The following is a 24576-nucleotide window of genomic DNA, read 5'->3' as shown; positions in this document are numbered from 1 at the left end:
AAATAACACGGTTTCACGGTATTGCGATTACAGCTCTAAGATATGTTATTTTGAAATATCTGGGTAAAAAACTACTGTTTTTCCACTGAACACAATACATTTTATTTTTAAGAAACATATTTTGGAACCGTAAACATGTCAGGCTAAATAATTAAAATAAATAATTGAATTCTTCTTAATTAAATTAAGTGCAGTCACTTAAGTGAGCCTAAACCTGCAGCTCAACAATGATCAGAACATAAATAAATTATTTTCTGTAAAAAAAACAACTTCTGAATGAAAAAAAATGCAGTCACTTAAGTGAACCTAAACCTGCAGCTCAATAATCAAAAACATAAATCAAAACATAATTTCTGTAAAAAAAAAAAAAACAATCAATAAAAAATATAGTCATTAAACCTGCAGCTCAACAAGGTTTTTGGAGACATGCTCACTTTTTACACATTTCTCTTTCAGTCAAAGTTATGATGCAGGAATGTTCACCTTTCCTGGATTAAGTTTGGAGCGTTGAGTTATGAGGATGTGTGCACATACACATAAGGAAAGAGAAGAGCGCAAGTGTGTTACACACACACACGGTCTTTCTCCATACAACACTCAAACAGTGGCAAAGACACCTGAGAGCCAGCAGCTTGTTTGTTTTTTAAATGTCGTGATTTTGAACAGATCTTGATCGGGGGTGAAAGAGGGAGAAATGAAGATGACACGGATATATAATTTATGTACGACCTGGAAGTATTTGTTTCTTAATGTTGTAAGAAAGGGTCTCCATTTAGGTAAGAGAGAGACATCTGACTAAATAATGTCTTTCCCTACGTCCAGTAAGTAAAAAGCACTGTATGTCAAATTAATAGTAGGCTATGTTTGAAAACTCATTATTAGTACAGTACCAATAGGCAAAAATAACCATTACTTGCTAATCAATACTTTTATTCAGCAAGGATGTATTAATTTGATAAAAAATGCCAGTAAAGACATTTATAATGTTATAAAAGATTTCTAGCTCAAATAAAAGCTTTTTTTGTTACTTTCTATTCATCCAAAATTCCTGGAAAAAGTATTATGGTTTCCCCAAAAATATTAAGCAGCACAACTGTTTTCAACATTGATAATAATATTTCTTAATCAGCATATTAGAATGTTTTCCGAAGGATCATGTGACACTGAAGACTTTGCATCATAGGAATAAATTACTTTTTAAAATATATATTACAATAGAAAACAATAATTTTAAATGGTAATAATATTTCTGTTTTTACTGTATTTTTGAACAAATAAATGCAGCCTTGGTGAGCAAAAGAGACTTCCTTTACAGACATTATAAAATCTTACCGACCCCAACCATTCAAACAGTAGTGTAACTGTTTATTAAAAATTGGTGTATTTTATCTTATTCTTGTTGCTGCTGTTTCCATAAAAGCAGTAAGCCCTAAAGCCCATATGTTACATAGTTGTTTGTTAGTTTTTCTCCAGTTAAGTTTTTTTTTTTTTTTTTACTCCAGTACTCCAGTATCAGTGTCATTGTTTTTGGGTCATGGTGGGTTATTGATAATATCACTCATGTCACACAATAACCATTTGCATTTGTTTTGTTTATTGAAACAGCTAAATCATATTAAAATACACAGCACTGACACATAACTACAAACAGTCATTATACACTTGCAAAATATTTGCACAAGCTTTTGTTAACTTAGAATTAAATAACATCTCGTCCATTCAAGTCAATGACATTAAAGAAGGAAATCGATCATGTCACTTTTAAAGTGCTTTATGTTTAATAGAAACATTTGACCTATATGTGAACATGAGGATAGCAGACACTCCACCACTGACACACTATGACAAACTGAAGGTGTGTGTGTGTGTGTGTGTGTGTGTGTGTGTGTGTATGTGTGTGTGTGTGTGTGTGTGTGTGTGTGTGTGTGTGTGTGTGTTTGTTTGTTTGTTTGTTTGGCCAGAGGGTTGTGTTTAAATTTGTTGCCTATGTTTTATTTGTGATTTTTATGTTGTGAGACTGGCATGTGCAACGTACACGATCAGACAGTGTTGAAAGTTTGAGAGCTTTATGGATAAAGATTTGACATATAACAATGGGAAACAATGGGAATATACAGTGGTCCCAAATGGTATGTGGACACATAAAGTGGCTGTGTGTAATTTTTCGAAGAGAAAATACTCTCCAATCCTAGTGTAAAGTGCAGAGACAGCTGTAAGTAAGACTTTAATTTCCCTGAAGAGTGTAAACAGTGTGGGTCTGTGATGCTTGTAACATTACGCTGTTGGTTTGAGCGGCCTAACAAGTTGACATTGGCTCAGCCAATGGTGTGAGTTTGAGGAGGGACTATCTGTTTTTCCAGCCAATGGCTGATGGGAGGAGAGTTCCGGAAACCTGTTTAAAAACAGTTACCATTAAAGGGATAGTTCACCCAAAAACGAAAATTCTGTCATTAATTGCTCACCCTCATGTCGTTCCAAACCCATAAGACCTCCGTTCATCTTCGGAACACAAATTAAGATATTTTTGATGCATTCTGACAGCTCTCTGACCCTCCCATAGACAGCAAGGGTCCTTACACGATCAACGTCCAGAAACGTTGCAAGGAGATCGGTAAAATAATCATCAAAAATAAAAAGCATCAAAAATATCTTAATTTGTGTTCCGAAGATGAACGGAGGTCTTATGGGTTTGGAACGACATGAGGGTGAGTAATTAATGACAGAATTTTCATTTTGGGGTGAACTATCCCTTTAAGATGACAAAATATTAAAGATAATGGTATTTGCAAGAAAATACTGAGCTTTTCTCAGAGCTAACTGCACTTTCTGTGGCATTTTTACAATTTGAATCAACTTGTGTAGCTCATTTAATTTAATCTGAATTCAATTTAAACAACTTTGATTAAAATTTAAGTTATTCACTGAAAAAAAGTGCTCTTTTCTGTACGCATCTGTTCAAATATGGGGCCTTTAGTTGCAACGTGTCAGGATTAACATAATTGTGACATGACCAATAATCATTGAATTAGAAAGAATCCAAATACATTTTGTCTTCAATTTAAACAGTAGTTTTTTATCCATCTTTCTTTAAGCATACCAGGTTCAACTGTAGTGGGAAAAACACTTTCACTTTCAAGTTTGATATTTTATCTAATGCAGTTAGATTCATAACTAAGTGCAGCTTACAGGATATTTACTCTTAAGATGTTCACATTGAAGCTCTGTTCAGCTTTAGGTGGCTCAGTCAAGGCCGATTTGTCCTGGCTTAGAGAGGGAGAGAAAGAGACGGCAATCTTCTCAAACAGTGTGGGATTACTGTAAAGATAATGAAGGTTCAAGTCGATTCATTACAGAAGGGCATGAATTATCAAAAGTGGGAAATAGCTTAGGCGGGACTTTCACCTGAATTTGGCCTTTAGAAAAGGACAATTGATTGTTAAATGGGGACATATAATGTTTACAATTTTATTCTCTTCCCTGAGATCCACTAAGTAGTTTTTTAGTAGTGTTTTCTATTGGTTCCAAAGTTGCATTACTTTAAGACATTAAAGAGATTCATTAAACAATCCATGCTGAGATGAAAACTCAGACTGTTTAGATCAGAAAACGAAACTCCAGACGTATCTGCAGAGCTAGTAGGTGCTACACACAGTCAGGAACAGCACAAGGTTTCTCAAACGTTCCCTCATTTACACTTATCGTTACTTCTTCTGGTGTTTAAGAGTAATATAGTATCTATCTAACATCCTCCTTACTACTCCATATGAAGGCCAGGCCAAGTTTCTGAACATTGAAATAGAAGCTTGCATGTTAATCTTGGCGATCATACTGTATGTTAATGTTAGATGACGTCAGAGTTGCAGAAGTTCATAACGAGTTGTTTTTGTGGTTCCGTTTCAATAGACACTTGTTTAGGGGAAGTTTAGAGTTCTTAAAGTTACAGTAAGCACATTGAACTCTTTTATTTCAAACGATCAAGAGAATTTGATTTCTCATGACAGGACACCTGTAAATTGATTACGCCAGTTGTTGAGTTGGTTGCCCGCTGGTGTCGGTGGTCTTCTGTTGTCACATTTTTGGATAGGTTTTTGCTGTGTGGTCAGTCCTAGTCTTATCCATAACTATGTGGACTTCTGGGATTGATTGGTGCATCTTGCCGTCCGTTTTGTTTGTTCAGCTGGTAGAGACGGTGGCTGAGGTTTTGTACCTGGCATGTGCCGAGGACGCATCTCACACGCTTCAGCTGACCCTGTGGGTAACTGCGTGACCCTCTGAGGACGTGCCGATATTCCCGGAAATGTTCCCTGTTTTGATTGGCCGGTGTGTTGGTCTGTTTCAACGGGGGTCCTTTATGTAGGAGGGCCCTCCAGACCGCACGGCGCTCTCTTGCCCCGGCACTCGAAGCTATTGAAGGAATGGTGATGGTTTCCATGGCGATACCACCCTGTGTTTCTGAAAGCTTCCCGGGTTTGCTGGGAAAACTCGATCTGGTGAGAGAAAGCGAAATAATTTGGTTGACCGCCAGTGGAGCACATGCATGCATTGACCAGATGTATTTAAATACACCATTCAGACATTCACATAGAAGCTGACGTAGGTTAAGTATTAAAGTAGAGGCTTGGCAGCATTAAGTCTATCCCTACATCTTATTCTATCTATAGCACATCTGTACATACAATTTTTGTCTATTTTTGTTTATGTGTGTGTGTGTGTGTGTATTTTATTCACATATCTTTATTTTTTATTATCTGTGTGTTGTTGTTGTCTCTGTGTACTGGAAGCTTCTGTCACCAAAACAAATTCCTTGTATGTGCAAACATAATTGGCAATAAATCTTTCTGACTTCTAAATATTGGTGACTTGACTCTAACAGTGGTTTCCAGGCATAAGGAGCATTTAAATGTTTATAATGTCAATCCCATGCAAACCTTTGTTTAGCACTCGGTTTGACATCTGTGATAGCAAACCTGTTGCAAAATATTAAGCAGCACAACTGTTTTTATCATTGATACTAACTAAGAAATGTTTTTAGGTGCCAGATAGTGTAGGTATAGTATCTACCAGTAGGGACTACCAGGAACATGCTAACTAGCTAAACTTGGGTTTTAATATGCATTACTGAAATTTGATTGATGTTGAAAATGTACTGCGTGCCAGATTTAAACTCACGAGCAGCACTGTAGGCAGCAGCTGAATAGCTGGCATTATGTGGTGAGTCTGTTAGCAGAACCGGAGATGTGGGACCGCCGGGGCTCAGGGTCAGTACAGGTCTGAGTGTGTGTGTGTGTGTGCTGGACTCCCACTTGCTCCTTCATATCATTAAATGTGGGCCAGAGCAGGAAAGACTGAACAAGCCTGGAATCATTGGAGTTTCCAAAACACATTCCTCATTTAACATGCGCTACACACACTGCTTACCAACAAAACACACACTGTTTTCCCTCTTGTGAAGGTCACCATCAGCCTAAATGCTGTCAAACCTTTCCTGAACAACACACCTACGTCATGAAGAGCTTTTACACTGTTTTAGTCTGTCCGCCTGAATCGTTTTGGCATTCTATCTATCTACTGATCTGTCGTTCTGTCAGCTCTTCTGTCTGTTGTTCTATTGATTGTTTTGATATTCTATCATTCTGTTCATTGTTCCGTCTATAAACCCACAAACTTAAAGACTTCTTTTTCTAAACTTTCAAACAAGTCTTTGTCAAGCCAGCATTCAAAGTCTATATTGACAAACTTTTCTTTCTAGTTAAAAATGTTAACTTTTTTTTTATTTCAGTTCTTTTCAATTCTACTTTCTTAAATTTAAAAATCCAATTCAGCATCCTTTTTGATGGCACAGTTCAAATTTTATTCAAAATCAGGAGTTCTTTTATCAGTGAACTCTTTCCTTTGATCGTGTTTCAACTTCTTTCTTTTACATGCACTTTGTAATTGGTTTCACTTACACTATCGTGATGAAATCCGGCTTCTTATCTTAATTAGTTTGACACCCTTTGTTGCAGTTGCACGTATGATTAGATAAGAAAAGCCCCTGTGCATCATAACTGTATACTGAATTGAAATCAGGCCGGAGAGCAGCAGCCAAGCACAGTTACTCAATCACCCCATCCCAGCATAAGCCCTTCTAAGCCTCTGCCCCAAGCTAAAGTCCTACTGTTTCACTGCTCCATTCATACACTTCAGTCTCAGATGCTAGATTACACGCACACACACACACAAGTGTCTGTGAATATGGAAGACAGCATACAGGGTGAAGAGTCTTTTGGATTTTACAGTAAGAAGAGGAGACGTATTGTGATGTTTTATTCTGAAGACTAGAATGAGGAAGTCTGGAAGTTTCAGGTTGAGAGAGAGAGAGACTGTTGTGAAGCGTTCCCACATTAGTGCCCTGCATGGGGCCTGAGAGAGAGATGTTAGCTTGCACAAATATCCATCTTAGTCACAAACTGTTAAGAATGATGTTGCAATCCACTCACCGAGAGGCACATTTTTAAAAACAGTGCTGGAGGGGCTAATTTGGGGGGGGGACTGCTTAAATCCACCTTACATAAATTCATTGTGCCCTTGCACGAGTGTGTACGCAAAAGAGGATTTAATTTCCAGTTGAACATTAAAGTCCTAAATCACTTGCTGTTTGTGTTTTGTGACCTCAAAGGTCTGTTTGACCTTTTCTCACATTAGGCACACACTGCGTGTTCAGATTTATCCTGTAAGCTTTGTTCACTTTTGAAGGCCTCAGACTCATTGTTCAGTGGAAGAAACTGTCTCAACCCACCAGGAGGGAGAGCCACTGAGGTGACATTCAGTCTGAAGCGGCATCATTACAAGACTCAAACCAACAGATGAAGTGACCCTCAGAAGGTATTGACACACTAAGTGATACCAATAAAATGACGTCACACCTCTGTTAACAAATATAGTAGTGCTTTTTCAGAATCTAAACATTTTAGCAACTACTTTTAAGTGACTCAAACGAAAAACCAATAGCCAGTGTCCAAATACTTGTTTATTTTGCAGCATTTCTATTATTATATCTACTGTTATACCGTTTAAAACCTGCATTTTGTAAATAAAATTATGTATCAAATTAATGCCACTTAATTGAGTAGTTTATATTTAATGCAATTTAAAATGAATGCAGTTTAATCCAAAATTTTGGAGGTATGTGGATTGTGTTGAAGGCATGATTCCATGTTGCATCCTGCAAGTCAGAGTTCGAAATAGCCTGATCCATATCATGACTAAGCGGTTACGAAGGGGAAATCCGAGAAACTACGTTACAGGTGGCACGTCTCTCTTGCGCTCCCTGTGCCAAATGCAGACAGTCAAGGTGACGCATACTATCTCATGGATCTACAGGTCACACACACACGTGTGTGGCAAGCCATTTTAACATATATTCTGTAAAACTACCTTTATGTATTTTTATTTAATAGCATTATTTATCCTCAATTATACTAGTAAAATAAACCAATAGTGTCTAGTATCAGTTTCACTACTACCCATTCTTTGGATACTAATACTTATTCCAATTGAATACACTAGTGTTCAATTGTTCACTTATTCTTTACATACTATTGTTTACCTTCCTTTGCAACTAGTTACTATATCAATAGTTTTACTGATATTTATTTATGAGAAAATAGTATTTGTCACAATTGTAGGGTTAATTCAGGATAATTGGGCAATTTTACCAGTCATCTCATTAGAAACAAGTGTCCCAATTTACCTCAATTCATGCTACCTAGTAACACTGCATATTATAGTTACAATTGCTATTTAAAAAAAAAACTATTGAATAGTTGAAATTGACAAAAACTTAAAAGTCATTACTATTACTTTGAAGCAATTTAAAATAAGTATTGCTAACAAATTTGATCGATACTAACAATAGATGATGAATGTTAAAATGGCTTGCCATGAACATACATACTTCAAGTTTAGCTTAGTAATCTATGTAATGTCTGGTCTGCATTGCATCTGTTTATATAAGAGTAATGGTAACACACTTTACAGTAAGGCTTCATTTGATTTCATTAGTTAACCTGCCAACCCTGAAACAACATACAGAACTACCACATTTTGCTATAAGTTTGATTGCATCATATAATAATTGCTGTTAATAGTGTTCATCGTCTGTTTGATTACGTCTTGAATTGATTTTTCCGTACATTTCTGCCATATGTACATTAACTGACAGTCACCACTGATAAGCTACCACTAAATATTGTAGAAACTTAATTTGCTGTAAAGTTGCTTTGCAACGATTTGTATTGTGAAAAGCGCTATACAAATAAACTTGAATTGAATTGAACTAACAATTAACCATATGTCTACAACGTTTATTAATCCTAAATGTCAATTTCAAAATTTGATTTAAAAAATGCATTAGTAAAAGCTGTATCTGTTAAATTAGTTAATGCACTATGGACTATCATGAACAATTATAGTTTCTTAACTGACATTAACAAAGATTAATAAATTATGTAAATATATTGCTCATGGTAAGTTCATTTTTGGTAATGCATCGACTAATGTTAACAATTTAAGATATTTTGTTACTAGATTTATTTGCATATGAATAACGCGCACGAGCTCTACATAAACATTTCCAAACCTTAGTGATACTGAGAAGTGAGAATATCGATCATAGTGTTTGTATAATATATGTATAATATATATAGCATCCATACGGTCATGATAGCTGATGTGACCGGGCGGCGCCGGTGTCCCGCGCGTCTCTCACCTGTTGCGCAGCGGCAGCGCGAGTGTTTGCAGAGGCAGAAGAAACACACACACGAGCTGCAGAGATTTCATGACAGCAGTCTGCTCTCCTCTACAGTCCCAGTGAATGAGGTCGAGATGACGGTCCTCAGCTCAGGTAGACATGCACGTGCAGCTGCGGAGGAGAAAAGAGGAAACGAGGAAGTTCGTAAGGTTACAACGAAAAGCTACTTTTAAAGAGAGCAGAAACGTATTCACCCCTTACTTTAAAAGACACACTGATATGGAGAGGATACCGACGTGTCCCGCTCATTTCATGTTATCACACGTGTGTAAGACTGTTGAAATCGCGGGTTTTAAAGGACTTTGATTGATTTGGCTGGAGAAACTCTCAGTACTGACCCCGAAAACTTCATGCTTAAATACTGAGAGGGAGGAGACACTGGATAACTGGCACTTCAGGCTTGGTACAGTTATTATGAATCAGTATCCTCCTTACAGCAACGAATTATTTCATATCCCAATGTGGATTTCTGTTGATACTTCTGAGACTCCACAGGCGCTTGATTAACTAAAAATACATCTATCTATAATGTTGTGGTAAAATATGAATAAAATGTATTCAGTGGATAGATAGAATGTTGTGGTCAGTATGAAATAAAAATATATTTTTAAGTATTTGATATGTAATGTGTTTTATGCACAAAATACAATATTTATTTATTTATTCATTCATGCTGGCTCTTTATTCAAGTGAACATGAGACTCCTGTAGGAACGCTGGCTCTTGAGGGAAATATTGTTTCAAGTGTTCAGCTTATGCCAAGCCTTTTAAGTATGTGTCATGATATAAAAATATAATTGTTCCGTCAGGTGTGACATGGTGGCTTTATTTAAAGGTCAGAGACAATAACAGAAGAGTGTGTTTAGTTTTATAGAGCTCTCTGTGCCCTGTGCCCTTTTAAAGAGGATTACCAACAGTTGAGTTCATGTTAATGAGAGTCAGTCACTGATGCTTGTGTGTTTTGGTGTCTCTGTTGTGAATCTTGTTTAAGGTAATTTTAGAGGTCAATTAGACTTTGACCTCAGTGTGCTTTTTGAAGCAATGTGATTGTCTAAACTGTATAACAGCATTAAACGAGTGTTTTCGATTGTCGTTTTGCATGATTGTGTTTTTATAGCTTAGCAGCATAAAGGTCAAGTTTTTTTTATGTCCGTGTGTTCAGAGGCTTCTGATTGTCTTTGTTTAAAAGCTTAGGATGTTTATTGTATCTCAGTCTCATAAAGTATGTCATAAACTTGGGTGTCTCGTTATTTGGAAAACGTTATTTTACAAGTTTAATTTACTAAATAGATGCATTTTGTGAAAATGTTCTGAGCTGCCTATTAGTTCAAAACCATAGATTTTTCTTCTATGGATCAAAGCAGCAGTTATTTAGCAAAAATGTCCAGATATTGGAATATTGTTGTGTATTAGCATGTTAGTTTGTGACTTGTGATTGTTAATCATTTTCAGGACAAACAGATACGTTTTCATGCAATATAAATAATTAGCATTAGCCCTTGAAATGGATCGGGTTCTGCAGACACCTCCTGAGCTCTTTGTGTGTGTGTGTGTGTGTGTGTGTTTGTTTTGCGTAATGGGTCAGACAGCAACAGGATACGCTTGCATTCATGCCTCAGTTCTCTCAGACAGAGCTGCCTGCTTGTGTGTGTAAGTGTATATTTGTGTGTCTGTCCAAGTGTCTCTCTTCACTTATCATACATTATTATAATACGAAACTCAGCAAAGTATTATTATAATCCTTTTAAAATCTGTTTAAATCAGATGCACAAATCTTATCTATTTTAAAACACTATTTGATATGTTATATTAATGTCTAGAATAAAAATTGTGACACCCATGAATTTTACAAGAATTTACATCAATTTGAATCATTTCTACTGCATTGTGTGCAATAATAAAAAAGCAAATAATCTCCATCCATTTTCAGATTATTTTATTTATTTTACAAATATTGCATTGTTGACGGCATTCATCAAGCTCAACCATTCAACCCTGTTACCAAAGTTAACAAACCTTTTTTTTCCCCAGAAAACAAGTTTATCAATAATAACAAACTAGCATTTGCTTCCAAACTAGCTATACTTATCCCAATTTAGACTGAATTTATCATTTGTGCATATAATTTTTTATATATGGTTATATTGTTAGAAAATAAAAGGGTTTAAAATGTATTTAGACAGTCCTTTATTTTGGTTACAGGTTGCAAACATTGCATACTCAATATTTAGTTTGCCTTCCTGAAGTAGATTACCATTTTTAAGAGTTTTAGGGCCCTATTTTGTTCCCTGTTTGTGAAAATTACCTCTGATCCAACATAATTTTAACCCTGAACACAATATAGACTCTCTCTGTTTGCTATCAAAAGCTCTTTTTCAGACTCACTGAGAGGCTGAAATGACAGCTTTTGCTGGAATAAGACACAACAGTCTATTGAGCACCGCTACTGTACTTTTCTGTACTACCCTCACCCGTTCACTCCTCCAATCTCAGCCCATCAGCAGGTGCCCTGAAAGATGAATCAACCAATCTGTGCACTTATGAGATGTTTCAAGTGACATGACATGACATGTGGCCAAGTATGGTGACCCATACTCGGAATTAGTGCTCTGCATTTAACCCATCCAAAGTGCACACACACAGCAGTGAACACACACCCGGAGCAGTGGGCAGCCATTTATGCTGCGGCGCCTGGGGAGCAGTTGGGGGTTCGGTGCCTTGCTCAAGGGCACCTCAGTCGTGGTATTGAAGGTGGAAGAGAGCGCTGTACATTCACTCCCCCCACCTACAATCCCTGCCGGTACGAGACTCGAACCCACAACCTTTGGGTTATGAGTCCGACTCTCTAACCATTAGGCCACGACTTCCCCTTCAGTGGTCAAGGTCTTTATTTCAACTTCGTATCCAAACACTGCTTCACAAGGTTTCACAATGTAGTGCTAACAGCCCTTTGGAGTCCAGTCTTTTGATTAAATATGTGTGCAAGTGTGTTTTAAATCTCCATAACTCTCAGAACTAGGAGTGTGTTGGTGCTCATGTAGTGGATGGTGAAAGTCTTTTTCAATGACATTTTCCCTTTGCTACCCCCTGCTGGAGCAACACATTTATGTTCCCTCAGTGCTTTGACACATAGGCTGAATTTGGAATTGCATACTATCATACTACTCATACTATTTAGTAAGAGTAGTATGCTATATCAAACCAAACCTGTGAAAAGTACAGCATGTTCCAGGAGTGTTTGAAATACTAGTATACTGTAGTCGTGGGGAAGTCGTGGCCTAATGGTTAGAGAGTCGGACTCGTAACCCAAAGGTTGCGAGTTCGAGTCTCCGGTCCGGCAGGAATTGTAGGTGGGGGGAGTGAATAACCAGCGCTCTCTCCCACCTTCAATACCACGACTGAGGTGCCCTTGAGCAAGGCACCGAACCCCCAACTGCTCCCCGGGTGCCGCAGCATAAATGGCTGCCCACTGCTCCGGGTGTGTGTTCACGGTGTGTGTGTGTTCACTGCTGTGTGTGTGCACTTAGGATGGGTAAATGCAGAGCACTAATTCCTAGTATGGGTAACCATACTTGGCCACATGTCACTTCACTTCACTTCACTGCTTCTGTAGCATATAGTATACTATGTATAACATTGTGAATTTTCTCTATGCAAGAATGGATGATATGCTACTATTCTCTAAATGTGCAGCATACAGCAGCGCACACTTCACTGGGCTGTATCCCACAATGTAATATGCTTCACTTGTTCAGACTCATTTGACAACTTCTAAAAGTGAACAAATTTTTACACAAACATGGACTGAAAATGCAAATAACAGAGATTCATTCATTATTCACTCACTGGAATTAAAAACAAGTAATGTGGTTAGGTCATGTGACCAGAGTCTAGCATGCTCCAGTTTGAAACATTTTGCATATGCTACTAACCCTGATAGCACACATACATCACGGAGACGTCTATTTGACGTCTGCAAGACGTTTTTTTTTTAGAGTGTTTGGTCATCTGCAATACGTCTATAGGATGTTTCCTATCAGATGTCAAATAGACGTTTATAAGATGTCTTCAAGATGTTTATGATTTAGAATGTATGCAAAACTGACAATTGAAAGACGTCTATGTTTGTACACAGCAGGTGCTTTCCAGATGAAGCGATCTTTAACAGACATCTTGCCGATGTACGTGTGCTATCTGGGAAATGACATACAATTGAAAAAAAAAGCACTATACATCATAATGACATACTTTTTTAAAGCAGTATACAGTATATACTATGTCTACAATGTATAATAGTATACTAATACACTATCTTGTGTGTTTGAGAAATGTAACAGTCTGTCATCCCAAAAATGGGATGGGAGTAAAAAAAAAAATCTTAAATTCTTTGCGCAGGATAAAAAGACAAAGTAATAAATGCACTGATGCATGACAATGTGTGTATAAACAGATCTAATTCCTCTTGGGAACCAGTCAGACCAGCTCTCCGCGGTGTGTATTCATGTGTACATTTCTAATATCCTCAGGGCTGTTCATTTATGAATGCTCAGGATTGAGGAGAAACATCTGATCTCTCTCTTTATCCTCATATTCCTCTCTATTTCAACACACAGGCACACGAACCAGCACTAAACAAATATAAGACCATCAGCAGTATATTATGGCTACATATTATTCTATCACAGTATCATTCTAGGTGTTTTTTGTGAATTAGGCTAATCGTAGTAGGCTAATTATGTTCAAGTCAGAAAAATTATTTGCGTGAAATTACGTTTGTGAATGCTTCAGAACCATTTGCTGTGATAAAGTACCTCAGTAATGTTGTACGCAGTAGCAAAGGCTTTTTAATTCTCCTTTCTCACAGCACGTCCTAAAAAGACACGACGGGATGCGCTTATAGCCAGTGTTGGGGAAAGTTACTTTTAAAAGTAATGCATTACAATATTGCGTTACTCCATAAAAAAGTAACTAATTACGTTACTTAGTTACTTTTTATAGAACGTAATGCATACTTGAAAAAAAGTAATCTGATTACGTAACTTGCGTTACTTGTAATGCGTTACCCCCAACACTGCTTATAGCGACTTCATCTCTCATCTGGAATCGAAGATGCTGCGCGGGATTTCAAACCAATGAGATTTAAGAGAGGGCGGAGCTATAGAAATAGGAGTCACGTGACCAATAAACTTACTTATACTTGTCACAGTCGCGACTGGTTTGTATAAAAACGTGGAAAAGTCATTTATTTTGTCGTATTATCGCGTCGCATCTGATTAGGACATGATGTAGTGTCGGTAAGATTTCTAATGTTTACGAAAGAAGTCTCTTGTGCCCACCAAAGCTGCATTTATTTGATCAAAACTAAATGAAAACAGTAATATTTTGAAATATTATTACAATTTAATATATATGTTTTCTGTTTTAATCTATTTTAAAATGTCATTTATTCCTGAGATATTTCAGCAGTCAGTCATTATCAATATTTAAAACAGTTGTGCTGCTTAATGTTTGTGGAAACTGATACATTTTTTTTTTCCAGCATCCTTTGATAGATAGAAAAGGTACAGAATTTATTTAAAACAGAAATATTTTGTAACATTATACATTTATTTGTAACATAAATGTATTTACTGTCACTGACTCACTTTTGATCAATTTAATGCATCCTTGATGAATAGAAGTAGTTATTTCTACAAAAAAAAGTGAGCTTAAACTTTTTAAATCGTTTTCTCCTCAAACATTGTTTTTTTCATTGATTGTGGCAGACAACCACACAAAGAGGGAATAATTTGGCCATAATTTGAAAAGTACTGTTGAAAGCTCCCGGTGCTCCCAGATTCCTAAGAATTGCATCCCGCTAAAGGCTGTGTGATCACTGGCCGAAAGAAAATAACCCACGTTCACAGTTGGCACTGAAAAACCACTTATAGGTGGGGCCAGCAGCTGCGCTGTCCAATCAGAGCTCAGCCTGAAGTTGATTGACACATTCTAGTTCCACTGGGTCAAAACATCAAAGGGGTTCTTCATGTAACATCAAAAAAGGAACTGTCCTATATAGTGTACTTGATGTGGACATGTGGACTTACAGTCTTGTGGTCTTCACTTGCACATGTCCCATTAGGTGCCAAAGCTATAGAGTGTTCCATTTGTGAATTTTATGATTCACAGGCTCATGCTGTGCCCTTTTGTGAAGACCTCACGTGTATATTCCTTGAGTTTGTGTGTCAGCATGTGAGTACTGCGATGAGCTCGTCGATCGGCGCAGTCTCTGAGGGCTCCAGCAGTCTGAATGTGTGGCTGAAGGTGATGAAGTGTGTGAAGAGCGTGTTGAGCTGCGGGTGTATCTCCACAGCGATGGCGTCCTGGTAGTGAACGCTGAACAGGTGAGCCAACGTACGGAAGAGCATCACAAAGATCTTCTGAATCAGGAATATGAATCCAGAAGGGAACGATGACCCTAAACACACACATATACAGTCACTTCTGTGAGTTCAGATCATTTTCAGCTCACTAGGCTAAAGCTATGGCAAATTCTGATGGTGAGAACTTCATACCGGCCTTGGTAGGAAACACACGCTCATCTGAGAGTATCTCCTGGATGTAGGACAAGGCGTAGTCGATGTAGATCGGAGCTGAACACTTCAGTTTCTTCCCCTGATCGTCTGTCCATTCATACAAACTGAACACAACCAAACAATTCATCAGTATCGCTTACAAAAAAATTTCAATTGTAACCATGCACTATAAAATATTTTAGATTTTTACAGTAGTATATAATGAATTGACTGTATGTGATTCACATGTAGAATTATTATAATGCTCTGTAATAGTGCTTCAGCATGAATCAATTATACAGTTCCTGGTGTTTTTGCTGTCTCTGCTGTTGTTTGTGACAACAAAGCTACTTTTTATGAAATGATTGTTTAGGATTCTTTTGTAAATTATTTCATTGGGTGTTGATATCTGCATGCAAAATAAACCAGTGATAACAACCACAACAGTACTGCAAATTTCCTCCACTTTAATTGAATATAAAAATATATAATAATTACAATATAATATTATATAATTGTATTATATTATTATAATAGGAAAAAAGTTACATTTATTTACTATTCAATATATATGTAATTTACTATTAATTTACTATTTTACTATATATATATGTGTGTGTGTTCACAGGTTTCACATTTCACCGTCAGTGTTTCATACATTTTTTTTATTGTAGTTTGTTAAATCCTGTCTTGGTTTTACAGTGTAGCTTCCATCAAAATACCATAGCGACTACAGAGCTACCACTGTAAAACTGTTGTGATATTGTCTTGTTAACTATAATAAACTGTTACTTTGGCAATATTTTGTAAGGCGTACATACGCCTCATTTTATGCCTTTATTCAAGCTGTGAATTAAGTTAGTCTCTTAACTAGCTGTAATGAAATGTGTTTGTTCTGCTCACAGGTTTCCTGAGCTTTTGGCTGCCGGACACGTTGTAATTGAGCAACAATCAGACAGAGCGCTGAAGAAGAGGGTAGTGTGCTGGAAAAACGACACCGCTGGAAGAGATGGTAAGATGAGTTAACACACATTACACACACAGAGCCTAACAAACCCACAGACCACTGCCAAACTATCTGATGCGTAGTTCAAACAAAAATTGCTGTGATTTTTATTTGTACATACTATTTTTTTTTATTCTAAGTGGGTGATCTCAGGTCAGAATAAGTTATGCTACAGACCAGCCTTTATTTAAATGTCTAGATATGTGAGCCAAGCCCAACACATTCCCATCATTCCTTAATGCGTTACTGAACATGATACATATGTTAAGAAATATTTGACATGTCTCTAGTGTATTGTTTCCGCCCTGAATTGAGTGTGTCGTCATCTATTTAATCACTGGGTGTTTAACTGTAAATGGCATTATGTGCTCTATGACTAGTGTGTGTATTGAATTTACACTATATATAAACACTAAACACTTTTTAAAAAAAATATTAGTTTTAATTAATTTTAATACAGTTGTAAAAAAAACTGTAGTGGTAGGATTTGGGTTGGGGTTAGTAGTGTTTATTTAAAAAAAAAAAAAAAAAAAAGTATAATTTTTTTTTTTTCTGGCATTCATTTTTTATACTTTCTTTGTGATTTTGAATACTCACTGTTTGTTGCTATCCACTCCTGCTGGTCGAGGCCGTGTGGCAGGGCAGAGAGGGTCAGAAGGTCGAGATCAGTGATGCGTCTGGACAGGAAGTGATCTGTCAGGTAAGGTTTGACCTCAGCAGACGGGACTAAATGTAGACTGTTATTTCTTCTGTCAACAGAATATTCGATGAGAATTCACAGCAGAGCAATTTATTACATTTTGATAAAAGCTATTTTTTTTATATATAAAATTCACTAATGAATTGTGCACGGTATGACCAGGAATGGAGGGTCAAACGGAGTCATTTTAAACATTTATGCATTTAGTAGATGCTTTTATCCAAAGCGGCTTACAAAAGAGGGAACAAAAGCAATTTGTTAAGGAGCAAACAATATTTGTAATATACAATGCCAGGTTTATTTGACAACTAGATTAGGAAGCAAGCTAGAGAAGAGGAGAAATGCAGAAAAGGAATCTCATTTGAAATGTGCTGATATATAAATGGCCGATTTTGTGATGTGAAATTCTTTTGCAGTGAGCATGTCTACTAGTTAATCTGTGTTTAAATAGTTAAGCTGGTGCGCAAATAGCAAACAGTTTGTGAATACACACAGAGTGACGTTGCACAAGGACACACAGGGATGTAGTTTAGTTGTCATGTGTGCACACGGGGCTGGTCGATTACTGTATGTACTGAAAGGGCTTGTTTTCACTTGTTCATGTTTTCCGACAGCATTAGTGAGCAATCAGCACATTCTCACTGGAAAGAGTGCTGCTTTCTACTGTAGACAACGCTAATAATTTTCATTCATGCAAATGAGAAAAACCACACAGACGCTGGCCTGACAGAGCGCGCTGAGTGTGTGAACACAGAGAAAACAGACCTCTGAGTTCAGCCTTGAAATAACTGATAGTGTGTGTTTGTGTGTGGTGGGAGGTTCGAGATGGTGGCCTTGTCCTGACTGATTAAAACACGGGCTGTGAGGTGGAATATCTTCCATATGGTCTTCCAAGAAGCATTTGGATACTTATGCCACTCTTATGCAGTGTATAAATGTTATTGCATTAGATACAAACTATCAAACCAAGTGATATTTATTTTAAAGAAACATCACATGTACTTTTTAGTCAAAGCATTGCACAAAATAAGTGTGGTAGATTTGCAGTGTTACAACTAGAGCGATATAGAGAGGTAGAAATATATATATATATAGTGTGTACTTGGGACATATATAAATTGGCTCAGCTTTTTGCTCATTACTTAATGAGCTGATGAGATTCTTATCACACCATGTTGAGTTATTGCATGATTTAATCTAAATCAAGCACTCTGATTAGTGTTTTTATTTTTTTTCAAATCTCAGCAAGATCCCTCAGGCATCACCTCCCTCTCATATCATCAGTGTACTGAGTTCTTGTACATTTAAGTGACTTATTGAGGTTATTTAGAATATATATATATATTTTTTTTTTCAGTAAACTCTTGTACATCAAAGTGACTTGAATAACCATATTTACTTGATATTGGCTTCCATATTTTATATTTTCCTATTTTATCAGTTGAATTATTATTATTTTTAAATTATTTATCAGTTACATTATTTAAGTATAGACTTGCTGAACTTTTGTTTCCTGTTTTCCAATTTGTTAATGTACATATTATGGCTGTAGTCATACATAATACGTAAGTTTTCTGTTCATTTTAGTTTAGGTGAAAAGTGTGCATGAGTGGAAACTCAAGGTTAGATTATATTGAGGTTAGATTCTATTAAAGGTCACATGTTAGATACAGTAGTTTAAAATATTAACAAATATAAGAACCATGTATTTCTAATTTTGAAGTGACTGCCCTACAAAAGTACCTACAAGTACAATGGTATTGGTAATGTATGTACCCTGTTTTTGTGCATGTATTGTGGTAATATCATGGTATGCAAGTACCTTGGGGTACCATGTAATTGTACTATTGCATATGAAAATAGTACATGCCTATATCAGTATTTCCACTACTGTTTATTTGTTTGAGACAACATTTTCTAATCAAGCAATGCATTTTTTCACCAAAATGACCGGTTGCACTTATGCACAGGTGTGCAGTATGTAAATACACACCGTGGCAGCCAGGTGTGTTTACCCATAAACCCTTGTGCAGAGGGTCCATGTTTTCACACACAAACACACATGGACTTGTGGAAGTTTCCTTTGACTTGGAGTCTTTTTCCAACATGATGCACAAATGAAACTCCTGATATGCTCACACACATTCTCTCTCTCTGAAGATATGCTGGCGCTTATCTCTTCAGCAGACATTTGTGTGATGTGTGCATTCCTTATTTTACTGCCTATCTAGTGTGTGTGGGTGAAGTATATACTCACAATTTGAACAGGCTGACATTAGTGTAGTTTGCCTTCAGAGCGCTGACATCCTCTTCATCAGAGCTGCTGTAACTCTGACATCCCCCCATATCCAGGATGCTTCTACCCATTAAAGGTCCTCAGAAACACACACGTCTCATTCAAACTCAAACACACTGATGCACCTGTCAAGTAAACAAACACAAACACAACGCGAGTTGTCTTCATCTACATGATGTCCAATCCGGTGGTCTATGTCCAGACTGTCGCTCCGTCCAGCATTCTTTCTGGTTTCTGGTAAATGTGTTTGTTCTCTCCGCTGTTCTTTGTGCGTCCTGCACTTCAGGCTGAGTCTCCGTGCGTCTCTGGTGAAGTAGACGGACAGGTTCCACCAGTAGTGAAAAATATTTACTCTCTTACACACAGTACAAGCCACGCCCCTTCCCTAAACTGCCCCTCCTCCTCTCACCTGAGGCACCGCCCTCTTGTGCCTCCAGGGGAACTTTCACTTTCAGTGTAGTCATGGAATTTTCGATGAAGGTTTCTTTCATTCCTTTGGTTTCATGTTCATGATGACAAGGCAAAACATCAGGTATGATGAACCCAAACTTGTATTTGAACATTTTAAAATACATTTAAAAATGCATGAATTTCATTGCATTAGATATTAAAGTAACACTTTATAATACATTCTCATTTAATTAAAATGAGTTAACATGAACTAACAATAAACAATACTTGTAAAGCATTTATTAATATTGGATCATTTCAACATTTACTTGCTCATGTTTTTTTTTTAATCAAAAGTTGTATTTATGTTCATTAATCCACTATGAACCATGAACTATTAACTAACATTAAAAATGCTGTAAAAAAGATATTGTCTGTTGTTAGTTCATGTTAGCTAATACATTAAAGGGATAGTTCACCCAAAAATGAAAATTCTGTCATTAATTACTCACCCTCATGTCGTTTCAAACGTGTTAGATCTTCGTTCATCTTCAGAACACAAATTAAGATTATTTCTGATGAAATCCGAAACCTCTCTGACCCTCCATAGACAGCAAGGGAACTACCACGTTCAAGGCCCAGAAAGGTAGTAAAGACATCGTTAAAATAGTTCATGTGACATCAGTGGTTCAACCTTAATTTTATGAAGCTACAAGAATACGTATTGTGCGCAAAGAAAACACAAATAATGACTTTATTCAAAAATGTCTTCTCTTCCGGTCAGTCTCCGCCACCATTCACGAGAGTACCACGACGCATGCGTGTGATGCTGCTGACACAGGAGCCGGCGTTCTGATGTAGAACACGCATGTGCTGAGCCTTGTTTACAAGCAGAAGTATGCACACACATGTGTCGTGGTACTGTCGTGAACACAACACTGAAGAAATCTTTGAATAGTCATTATTTTTGGTTTCTTTGCACACAAAAAGTATTCTTGTAGCTTCATAAAATGAAGGTTGAACTACTAATGTCACATGGACTATTTAATGTTGTCTTTACTACCTTTCTGGTCCTTGAACGTGGCAGTTCCCTTGCTGTCTATGGAGGGTCAGAAAGCTCTCGGATTTCATCCAAAATATCTTAATTTGTGTTCTGAAGATGAGCGAAGGTCTTGCGTGTTTGGAATGACATGAGGGTGAGTGAGTTATTAATGACAGAATTTTTGGGTGAACTATCCCTTTAACAATTGAGACCATATTGTAGTGTTACCAATGTAAAACCAACTACATTTTCAAATGTGATAATTTTCAGAATATTAATTTTGCATTAAATTAATCAGGCACTGAATTGCTTAACGTTCAGAAATGATGCACACATTTACAGGCTAATATTCAGATGTTATTGTTTTGCAATGAAAAAGTGGACCTACTTTAACACTTCAATGTAACTTTGTCATTAATGAATATAAGGTTTTATAATGATTGAGATCACGTTTATATAAAATGTATTTTTATATATTTTTTAAACATTTATTTTATTTATTCCTTATTCGTAAATTATTTTTTATTTTAATTTTTCTGTCTTATGTAAAACACTTTGAATGATCAATGTGTATGAAATATGTATAATAAACTTTATGCCTTGATTTGCCAAAGTATATTGACATTGTGAACGTTTTACTATTTGAACACATGTAAAGCACATTAAGTTTTATTTTTGGCATGTTTATAAACTTTATATTCATTTTTCCCCATTAACTGCATTAGTTCAGAATCAGAAAGAGGTTTATTGCCAAGTGTGACAGTACAGACATAGTGCAGACATATATAATTTAAGGTAATAAAGTGAAATATTAGTTAACATGAACAATGAAAAATACTTCTAAAGCATTTATTAATCTTAGTTAATGTTAAGTTCAACATTTACTAACACGTTATTAAAATCAAGTTGTACCTGCTAACATTATTTATTGGAAGTGAGTTAACATTACCTAACAAGGAACAGTTAATGACCATTAACAAATGTTAATGAGCACTGTAACAAATGGATTGCTCATTGTTAATGCAGTAACTAATGTAATCTAAAGTGACCTTTTTGTGTTACCTTACCTTTGTTTACCCAATTACTATCATCGTAATTTCGAAACTTAAAAAAAAAAGTTTAATTTTCATCGCTTAATGTAAACTGCATTCATCATCTGCAATCCCCATTTGTGGAAAGTGCTTTCTAGCTAGATGAAATATACATTGCCAATGTTTTAACTTTCATCGTTGTTAAACATTATGCATGTACATAGGTTTAGTTTATTAATTTGGAAGAAAGAAAAAAAAGGTGTTTTGGCATTTGACACACAAACCCATTTTAAATATTTATTTGTTTGATATCTGATTTTAAAGCCTAACTCTGACAACAGATGACATGTAGTACAGTATCGCTATATATATATATATATATATATATATATTAAAAAAAAAACAGTTGAAAGAAAAGAAACTACCAGCATCAGTTTACATTAAAAAGGCATTTGACTAAATGACAACAGACCAGTGTTCCAGTTTCACACCATGGACAGATGCTCAAGGCAGGACATACCACAAAATATTGTACCAGTTCATAATGTACAGTATGCGTTTGTGTTTTTAGGTACATGAACACATACAAGAGCTGAAAAGAAAATAACAATATAAACATGGATTTCACATTGCAGGTTCTGCTGCATCTGTTTATTCATTTACCTGTAAATGTATTTATTCAGCTATTAAAATTTTATGGTGGTGTGGAGGAAGAAGAGGATATGAAACTCTGATTGAAAGAATGTGTCAATTAGAATGACCAACTGTGGTATTATATTGGCATAATTCTTACATCACTAAATTAAATTCCCCTCACGTTCATGTCCTGCAAATGCATAAACAAATCACAAATGTTTGGAAAGGACGACACTCAGAAAAAGTGGTTAATAAAGAGCGGAAGTCTACGCGGAAGACGAGATAAAGGGGGATTCGTGTCTTACCTTTTATTTCTAGTAAAGACTGACTGCTATTCCACACCTGAATTCAGTGCTGAATTCAATTTAACCACAAAAATGAATTAACGTAACGTATGACGTAAGTAACGATGAGAAATGAGAAAGAATTCGGTCTTGAGGAGAGAATAGAACCCAGTTATCCATAACAGGATAAAGACGGAATATTAAAGAAAATATTTGGCAAAAAATAAAATAGTAATAAGAAAATAAAAATAAACTTAAAATATGAATAACATTCAAGCACAGAGTACCGATCGGTCGACATTTCTCTCGGGTCTCGCTCTTATAACACAAACACACTTGCACATGCAAACATCTGCAATTTTAACTACACAACAAACGGCTTGTAAACACAAATGCAAACAGACCCGAGGGCTTCGTTATCGTCGTCGTACCGCCACTAACATTGCATTTGGTATCAAAATCAAGTTTTTAAAAGTGCAAAAACAAACTGAAAACACACAGAGCTTCTTCAACATTCACACACTCGCTCTCACAAACAGTTTGTGTGCCTGTGTGTCAAAGCTACATTACTTAAAAAAGAAAACAAACCAAAGAAATTATTCATACTATTATTGCCATCTCTCTAGATTGAAATGCACACTGCAGCTTTCTAGTGTTTCGCTAGTAATTAGTCATAAAAAATATAATATTAAGTGTACATATTGTAAAGAATACACATCTACAATTATTACTAAGACGTGACAGTGATATAGGAAGATGTTATTAAAGATATGTGTGCACACGTTTAACACACTAATATTTCAAGGCACACGCGCCCTCGATTCTTCTTTTGCCCACGGACTCGATCTGATACATAACATTCACCTGAGTTCGTTCTGATACCAACCACATACACATTAATCAAACGGCCTTACACAAACATGTTCAAAGGAATAGTCACTGTTCATTCATTCACTCACCCTCATCGTGTCGTTCAAATCTTGTAAGACTTTTTCATTCGTGGAACATAAAAGACGACATACGAAGTACATACGACTTGTGCGCTAGATTTCATACAGTGTGTGAGGAACATACCGAAACACATCAGGTTTTAAGCAAATTATGTAATTGTTTCTAGTGTTTTGACCAATCGGGATGGAGCAAGTCTGAATAAATGCAAATGAGATTTTTAAGCTATGGTGGAGGGAAATCGTTCACAAATTGTTCCACAATATTTCAGTCCATTTTTAGTCATAATGATACTATTTTATGGTTCTTTTTGGAACTTGACCATATAAAATTACCATGCACGAACATTATTTGAAATATCTTCTTTTGTGTTCTTCAGAAGAAAGTCATTCATGTTTGGAACAACAAGACAGTGAGTGAGTACATTTTTACTTCTGGTTGAGCTATCCCTTTTATATGGAAGCCTGTTTCCGCCACTGAATAAAAAAAAAGAAAAAAAAAAGGTAATTGCGACTTTTTATCTCACAATTCTGACTTCTTTTCACAGAATTGTGAGATATAAACTCACAATTGCGAGTTATGAAGTCAGAATTAAGAGATGTAAAGTCCGAATTCTGACTTTTTTTCTCAGAATTGTGTGATATAAACTCACAGTTGCGAGCTATAAAGTCAGAATTGCGAGATAAAAACTCGCAATTCTGACTTTTTTTCTCGCAATTCTGACTTTTTCTCAGAATTGTTAGATATAAACTCGCAATTGCGAGTTAAAGTCCAATTCTGAGGGGGGAAAAAAGACTGATATGTTCTCAGAATTGCGAGTTTATATCTCACAATTCTGACTTTTTTTCTCGCAATTGCGAGTTTATATCTTGCAATTCTGACTTTTTTTCTCAGAATTG

At 36.3% G+C, this 24576-nt stretch overlaps 2 protein-coding genes across 4 annotated transcripts; both read right to left on the bottom strand.

Annotated features, from left to right (window-relative positions):
- Positions 1 to 3931: 3931 nt before the first annotated feature.
- LOC107662836 (ADM2-like) lies at positions 3932 to 14168 on the bottom strand. Of its 2 annotated transcripts, XM_016452951.1 has the most exons (4): positions 13863 to 14168; positions 13602 to 13683; positions 8750 to 8902; positions 3932 to 4487 (listed from the first exon to the last, which is right to left on the bottom strand). In XM_016452951.1, the coding sequence occupies exons 3-4, from the start codon at positions 8818 to 8820 to the stop codon at positions 4112 to 4114; spliced, it is 447 nt and encodes a 148-aa protein (XP_016308437.1). In that variant the 5' UTR covers positions 8821 to 8902; positions 13602 to 13683; positions 13863 to 14168; the 3' UTR covers positions 3932 to 4111. The 2 variants fall into 2 exon arrangements, 1 of the variants encoding a protein (XP_016308437.1); XR_001631250.1 differs by lacking the exons at positions 3932 to 4487; positions 13602 to 13683; positions 13863 to 14168 and adding an exon at positions 7148 to 7309 and having other exon boundaries at positions 8750 to 8825.
- Positions 14169 to 14525: 357 nt separating this feature from the next.
- LOC107662838 (MOB kinase activator 2-like) lies at positions 14526 to 19805 on the bottom strand. Of its 2 annotated transcripts, none has more exons than XM_016452953.1 (5): positions 19308 to 19805; positions 16948 to 17099; positions 16248 to 16344; positions 15345 to 15469; positions 14526 to 15247 (listed from the first exon to the last, which is right to left on the bottom strand). In XM_016452953.1, the coding sequence occupies exons 1-5, from the start codon at positions 19415 to 19417 to the stop codon at positions 15015 to 15017; spliced, it is 717 nt and encodes a 238-aa protein (XP_016308439.1). In that variant the 5' UTR covers positions 19418 to 19805; the 3' UTR covers positions 14526 to 15014. The 2 variants fall into 2 exon arrangements, with proteins under 2 accessions (XP_016308439.1, XP_016308438.1); XM_016452952.1 differs by having other exon boundaries at positions 16948 to 17096.
- Positions 19806 to 24576: the final 4771 nt, after the last annotated feature.

This window comes from Sinocyclocheilus anshuiensis, unplaced genomic scaffold (genome assembly GCF_001515605.1).
Source record: "Sinocyclocheilus anshuiensis isolate Anshui unplaced genomic scaffold, SAMN03320099.WGS_v1.1 scaffold739, whole genome shotgun sequence".
Taxonomy (NCBI): domain Eukaryota; kingdom Metazoa; phylum Chordata; class Actinopteri; order Cypriniformes; family Cyprinidae; genus Sinocyclocheilus; species Sinocyclocheilus anshuiensis.
The sequence above is the reverse complement of the archived record's forward strand: the minus strand, read 5'-3'. Positions and strand labels throughout refer to the sequence as shown.